This window comes from Salmo salar, chromosome 28 (assembly GCF_965601325.2).
Source record: "Salmo salar chromosome 28, fSalSal1, whole genome shotgun sequence".
In the NCBI taxonomy this organism is placed as follows: domain Eukaryota; kingdom Metazoa; phylum Chordata; class Actinopteri; order Salmoniformes; family Salmonidae; genus Salmo; species Salmo salar.
In genome coordinates, this window is record NC_138318.1 from 22,684,548 (window position 1) to 22,691,761 (window position 7,214).

General features: G+C 40.1%; 1 protein-coding gene across 2 annotated transcripts in view; it reads right to left on the reverse strand.

Moving 5' to 3' along the window:
• pcnx2 (pecanex 2) overlaps positions 1–5,387 on the reverse strand; it is a 30,319-nt gene extending 24,932 nt beyond the window's left edge. For both annotated transcript variants that reach the window (XM_082970517.1, XM_014179915.3), the window contains exons 1-2: positions 5,006–5,387; positions 3,068–3,270 (exon numbers count right to left, since the gene is read on the reverse strand). In XM_082970517.1, coding sequence (XP_082826643.1) covers positions 3,068–3,270; positions 5,006–5,158 — 356 coding nt within the window. In that variant the 5' untranslated portion in view covers positions 5,159–5,387. The remainder of the gene's footprint in view (positions 1–3,067; positions 3,271–5,005) is intronic.
• Between the last annotated feature and the right edge of the window lie 1,827 nt (positions 5,388–7,214).

Sequence of the window (7,214 nt, forward strand, 5' to 3'; positions counted from 1 at the left end):
AACCTTCCGGTTACTAGTCCAACACTCTAACCACCTGCCTTACATTGCACTCCACGAGGAGCCTGCATGGCAGGCTGACTACCTGTTACGCAAGGGCAGCAAGAAGCCAAGGTAAGTTGCTAGCTAGCATTAAACTTATCTTATAAAAAACTATCAATCTTAACATAATCACTAGTTAACTACACATGGTTGATGATATTACTAGTTTATCTAACGTGTCCTGCGTTGCATATAATCGATGCGGTGCCTGTTAATTTCTCATTGAATCACAGCCTACTTCGACAAACGGGTGTTGATTTAACAAGCGCATTTGCGAAAAAAGCACTGTCGTTGCACCAATGTACCTAACCATAAACATCAATGCCTTTCTTTAAAACCAATACACAAGTATATATTTTTAAACCTGCATATTTAGTTAATATTGCCTGCTAACATGAAATTGTGTCACTTATCTTGCGTTCATTGCACGCAGAGTCAGGGTATATGCAACAGTTTGGGCCGCCTAGCTCGTTGCGAACTAATTTGCCAGAATTTTACGTAATTATGACATACCATTGAAGGTTGTGCAATGTAACAGGAATATTTAGACTTAGGGATGCCACCCGTTAGATAAAATACGGAACGGTTCCGTATTTCACTGAAAGAAAAAACTTTTGTTTTCGAGATGATAGTTTCCGGATTCGACCATATTAATGACCTAAGGCTCGTATTTCTGTGTGTTATTATGTTATAATTAAGTCTATGATTTGATATTTGATAGAGCAATCTGACTGAGCGATGGTTAGGCACCAGCAGGCTCGTAAGCATTCATTCAAACAGCACTTTCGTGCGTTTTGCCAGCAGCTCTTCGCTGTGCTTCAAGCTGTTTATGACTTCAAGCCGGGTGGGTATAATTTGTGGAACGTTCCAACAGGAATCTATTCCAAAAACTTCGTAAATAACAAGGTTGCCAAAAAACAACGCATACAAAGTTGTATAGCGGCAGAATAAGATACCGTGTAGGGACTGGTCTATTTCATAGCGTTTTTCACTCATCACGTTTATTCCGAAAAATGTCTGTCCTCACTCTGGTTGCCTATGGACAAACATTAAGAATAAGCTACGTGGTGAGTTGATGCCTATTCGGCAGCTTGTTAGCTAGGTTTGTATGCGTTGCTACTTTGTATGCGTTGTTGGTTGGCAACCTTTTACTTTACGTTTTTTGGAACAGATTCCTGTTGGAACGTTCCACAAATTATACCCACCCCTTCAAGCCTATCAACTCCCAAGATTAGGCTGGTGTAACCGATGTGAAATGGCTAGCTAGTTAGCGGGTGCGCGCTAATAGCATTTCAAACGTCACTCGCTCTGAGACTTGGGAGTGGTTGTTCCCCTTGCTCTGCATGGGTAACGCTGCTTCGAGGGTGGCTGTTGTCGATGTATTCCTGGTTCGAGCCCAGGTAGGAGCGAGGAGAGGGACAGAAGCTATACTGTTACACTGGCAATACTAAAGTGCCTATAAGAACATCCAATAGTCAAAGGTATATGAAATACAAATCGTATAGAGAGAAATAGTCCTATAATTCCTATAATAACTACAACCTAAAACTTCTTACCTGGGAATATTGAAGACTCATGTTAAAAGGAACAACCAGCTTTCATATGTTCCCATGTTCTGAGCAAGGCACTTAAACGTTAGCTTTCTTACATGGCACATATTGCACTTTTACTTTCTTCTCCAACACTTTGTTTTGCATTATTTAAACCAAATTGAACATGTTTCATTATTTATTTGAGGCTAAATTGATTTTATTGATGTATTATATTAAGTTAAAATAAGTGTTAATTCAGTATTGTTGTAATTGTCATTATTACAAATAAATACATTTGAAAAAAATTGGCCGATTAATCGGTAGCGGTTTTTGTCCCTCCAATAATCGGTATCGGCGTTGAAAAAAATCATAATCGGTCGACCTCTACTTGGCACACCAGTATTTGTGAAGTTTCTCCCATTCTTCTCTGCAGATCCTCCCAAGCTCTGTCGGGTTGGATGGGGAGCGTCGCTGCACAGTTATTTTCAGGTCTCAACAGAGATGTTCGATAGGGTTCAAGTTTGGGCTCTGGCTGGGCCACTCAAGGACATTCTGAGACTTGTCCCGAAACTACTCCTGTGTTGTCTTGGCTGTGTGCTGAGGGTCGTTGTCCTGTTGGAAGGTGAACTTTCACCTCAGTGTGAGGTCCTGAGCACTCTTTGCTCCGTTCATCTTCCCCTTGATCCTGACTAGTCTCTCAGTCCCTGCCGCTGAAAACCTTCCCCACAGCATGATGATGCTGCCACCACCATGCTTCACCGTAGGGATGGTGCAGGATTCCACCAAACGTGACGCTTGGCATTCAGGCCAAGCGGGTTCTTGGTCACATCCCTGACCAAGGACCTTCTCCCCCGATTGCAGTTTGGCCGGACGGCCAGCTCTAGGAAGAGTCTTGGTGGTTCCAAACTTCTTCCATTTAAGAATGACGGAGGCCACTGTGTTCCTGTGGACCTTCAATGCTGCAGAAAGGTTTGTTACCCTTCCCCAGACCTGTGCCTCGACACAATTCTGTCTCGGAACTCTACGGACAATTCCTTCGACCTCATGACTTGGTTTTTACTCTGACACGCATTGACAACTGTGGGACCTTATATAGACAGGTGTGTGCCTTTCCAAATCATGTCCAATCAATTTAATTTACCACAGGTAGACTCCAATCAAGTTGTAGAAACATCTTAAGGATGATCAATGGAAACAGGATACACCTGAGCTCAATTTCGTGTCACATAGCAAAGAGTCTGAATACTTATGTAAATATGGTATTTCAGTTTTTTATTTTTAATATATTTGCAAAAAATTCTAAAAACCTGTTTTCACTTCGTCATTATGGCGTATCGTGTGTAGATTGATGAGGAAAAACATAATTTAATCATGTTTAGAACAAAGCTGTAATGTAATAAAATGGGTAAAAAGTCAAGGGGTCTGAATACTTTCCGAATGGACTGTATACTTTGGATTATATTTGTTATACATTTTGTTTTTATAAACAGGCTCACCTTAATTTAGCTGCAAGACATGAATCTGACGCGTTGCTTTTATTCTCTCCACCTTGGATGACATCAGAGAGACTGCTTGGGGGCACAACGTCACCTTTATCGAACATCACATGAAGGCGATAGTTGACCATCTTTATCGTGATGAAGAAGATGGTGACTGAGGTGCAGTATATACTAAGTGCCATGGTGGTGGGCGGAAGAGCCTGAGGATAGAACACACAAACTCCCTCAATATCTCAAAACACATATCCTGAGAATAAAATAATCTTCCATAAAAAATGTTTTCATATTCTTCATCACAAAGTGCATCCAAACCTTTCCTCAATAATATGATAACTAGTCTCAAATTAAGTCTGAAACACAACACCAAAGCAGCTACTTGGGGCTGCAATATTATGCTCAAACAGCCAAGAGCAACACTGAAAGAAAAAATATTGTCTGAGGATGATCTGAATGAAAAGTCAATGCTCCGACCATATAATGTAGTCATGTGGCTCCTCAGCTACATACTGAGATGAGTGAGTCATCAGAGGAATCAACCAACCTGTCAATAGAAACAAATATGTGCAATAGCCATGGTGTTCATTATGTTGAAACACAGGTATGCTATAGGCCTACATGAAATTATGAACAGTAAAACCGTGGGCTTGTGACTTGTTCTGATCTATAATTCAGAGGAACTGTCAGCCTAAGGGATGTCATACGTTTTGTGCTTAGCTTCTTGTCATCAATCTCTGAGGACCAAGCCCAAAAAAATCATAATAACACAATAACATTGTATTCAATTTGTATTTTATTTTACCTTAATTTAACTAGGCAAGTCAACTAAGAACAAATTCTTATTTAAAATTACGGCCTATTTTTTTGTCAAGTAATATATCAACCAAAATCAATTAATTGACAAGAGCTATTTCTATATTATTTGTATAAAAACATATATCGATATCTATTTTCTGAGAAATCGTATGGAAATGCAGGCCCTTATGAAGTGACACAATATCACATTCTGTGGTATAGGGAATAAAATAAGAACTTGAAATATAGGACAAAACTAATCTCCTTGAAATGGGTTAGTGGTGGGACAATATTACACCATTACATAAGAATGATCACAGTCATCACTTTAACATCTGCACAAATAATCAAAGGCTTTTGGTCTTCAGAGTAGCTGATACTGTATGTTGTTTGGCCTTTTTTATCAAGTTATTTATAGATAAACTATGAAACAAGGGTTGTGGGTTTTTTCTTAAATGAATATTAATTGAAACTTTTCCTTTATTTAACCAGACAATAGGTCATATTCTGAAACATAGTAGGCCTATTCTGTACAACAAATAGCATAGAATTCTTGAAATTAAAATACATTAAATTCCATTACGATGGAAATAAAGTGACACATTAAAGAGACCACAACCACAACATCTGGTGGCGGAAATTATTTTTATAGGCTATCTTGACCAAATTAAACCAAACAGCATCATTAATGACGTAGGACTACTCGCCACTAAAATAAATTGATCAAATGCAGATGAGTGCGTGCTGTAGGCTATACTATCACATCCAAAAGGGAGAGAAAGGTTAGGTGTGCCGCCGTTTGTCTTTGTGGACGCTGTGTACGCTACCTACAGTCAGTGTTACAATGCCTGGACTTTTATGCTTTTTCATCACTGTGGCAGCCATGCGTTCCATCACTGTGCTACATACTAGCCTACAGCATGCAGAGAAAAATGCGACCATTCCATTTTCTGCCAATACAATTAATAAATAAGTGGAAACGTTTCAGTGCTGAGGATAAAAATATCACTGTAAATAAAAGATGAGAACGGAATGTTGCTCCAAGAGAACCGTGTTTGTCAATGAAAAGGGCGCTTAGTGATGCGGCGCAATAAACCTTATAGCCAACACAAGATCTGGGCCTTCGATTGAATTTATACTCACCAAATGTAGTGATAGTGGCAACATAAGAAGGAACATCCACAAATAGAGGTGACAGGAGTTATTGAATGTGTTCTGGTCCGGGTCATGATACCAACCTCCGGTCAATGATGCCCAAACCCCCTGACGCAGAGTCTGTACTAGTTGCGAGCCCATCCTCCTCAACTGCAATAGATTCGTATCACGATGGTCAAATGCATATGTGGCCCATACACTACGTTGTTACCATGTTGAAACTATAGCCCTACTGGCTCTATCAAGCTATCATTCGCTTTTTACTCGCCGCATCATTTCATCCGAATGTCAGATCTCACATGGTGCGGACAGCTCTATCTCATCCTCTCTTCTTCTCTACCTCCGTCGGTCCAGATTAATTATGCATATAAACCCTGGATTGCTGATGCATTGTATTGTCTATTGTGTGGCTTTGAAGCCACCGGTCGGCCATATTGGCCCTCCCCGGTAGGCGCGGTCTTCCATAGGAATTAATGGAATTCTACAGTATTTCAATTAAATGTTTCAAGGACAAAATGTATTTAAGTATACTTTTTTTTAGTGGGGACAATAACATTAGTAATCTCAACAACAACAAAAAAACATGTTTTATGTTTAGCTCACGTAATATAATTTAAAAGTATGCATTAAGGTGTCTGTAATAGAATACACGTGTCTAAAACGAATGTAGACATTACATGCATTTCTATCGCTTCCAAAATATATTATTTATTTATTTTTTACGACGGAGGAGTACCAAGATGGCTGCGCGATGGCTTCAATACAGCGACCCCTGTTAGTCATCCAGGGTTTAAACACATCACTGGTCCAGATGCGCAGCTCGTGAGAGAGCACGAGCAGCAGCCACTCCTCCAGCTATACGGAGCTGCATCACTAAAACTAAACCCTCATGCGGTTTATGAGCTGATCCTGAATTGAATCGACCTTATGGTTATTGACATCGTTTCACATTTATAATTGACTCTAAATCAAAATAAATCAAAAATGTTTCTCTATTCTTTGGGACTGACATTATATATTTTTAAAAGTATTATTGAAAGAAAAAAGTATCATCTTGTTGATTGAATGTAAAGCATAGATAGGCCACGAATCATGCAATAATCCCCATCGAACATGACAATAATAGTAGCCTTTGTCAAAACCCACCAAAAAAACGTGTCCCGCTGATCAGTGGGAATCTTACAGGCCCTCAAAAATTCACAAGTAATAGTTGAAAAATAACAGCTATTCACAAGTAATAGTTAAAAAATATGGTCTTAAAAGGTTTATAAATAGGCCTTGTTGTGGAAAACTCGAGCCAAAGATAAGGCAGAGACTAATTTAAAATTATAAAAATGAACCTTTAATACATATGAGCAGCTGGAAGGTAGATCCCCCTCTGATTGCAGTCAGGGAAAGAGTTTGAAGAATAAATGGTTACATGTCCCTTATATAATGGGAGGTGATAATACTATCATATTGTTTACACAACAGTTGTTGTTGTTTATACAAGCCACACTGCTTCATGACACAATGCCCATCCAACCCGGAAGCCAGCCGCACCAATGTGCCGGAGGAAACACCGTACACCTGGCTACCGTGCGCGATGAGACAAGGATATCTCTGCCGGCCAAACCCTCCCTAACCTGGACGACGCTGGGCCAATTGTGCGCCGCCCCATGGGCCTCCCGGTCTCAGCCGGCTTCGACAGAGCCTAGACTCAAACCCAGTGGCACAGTTAGCACTGCGATGCAGCTCCTTAGACCACTGCGCCACTCGGGAGGCCCTGGAGCTTCCTTTTTAACTAGAGACTAGAGTTTCTTTTTAGGATCAACATTTATTATAACTGGGCTAGCACTGCCTATCAGTCCACTGACATTGGAGTGGTCTGTCCAACATGAGTCTGGAACTTGAGACAGAGACAGTTTCCCTCTCCGTCTCGGGGAGAGGTTCAATTTCCCTACTCATGAATTGGTTTAGAATTTCACTATTAGGGATATCAACAAAAACTTCATCGGTAGTACAATAAATCGTAGTGTTTAGTGTTGTCAGTCTCTTTCCAGTAAATTAAATGGTTGAGTGGTTGAATATATGAAATCCTGTTCAACGTTTACTAGTTCTATAGAACAGAGCATTGGTTTTGTTTCAAAATGTACTACCGAGGTGGAGGAAATCCCATAAGCGGTTACAGTTTTATTGATTAGGGGTAAGTCAAGTC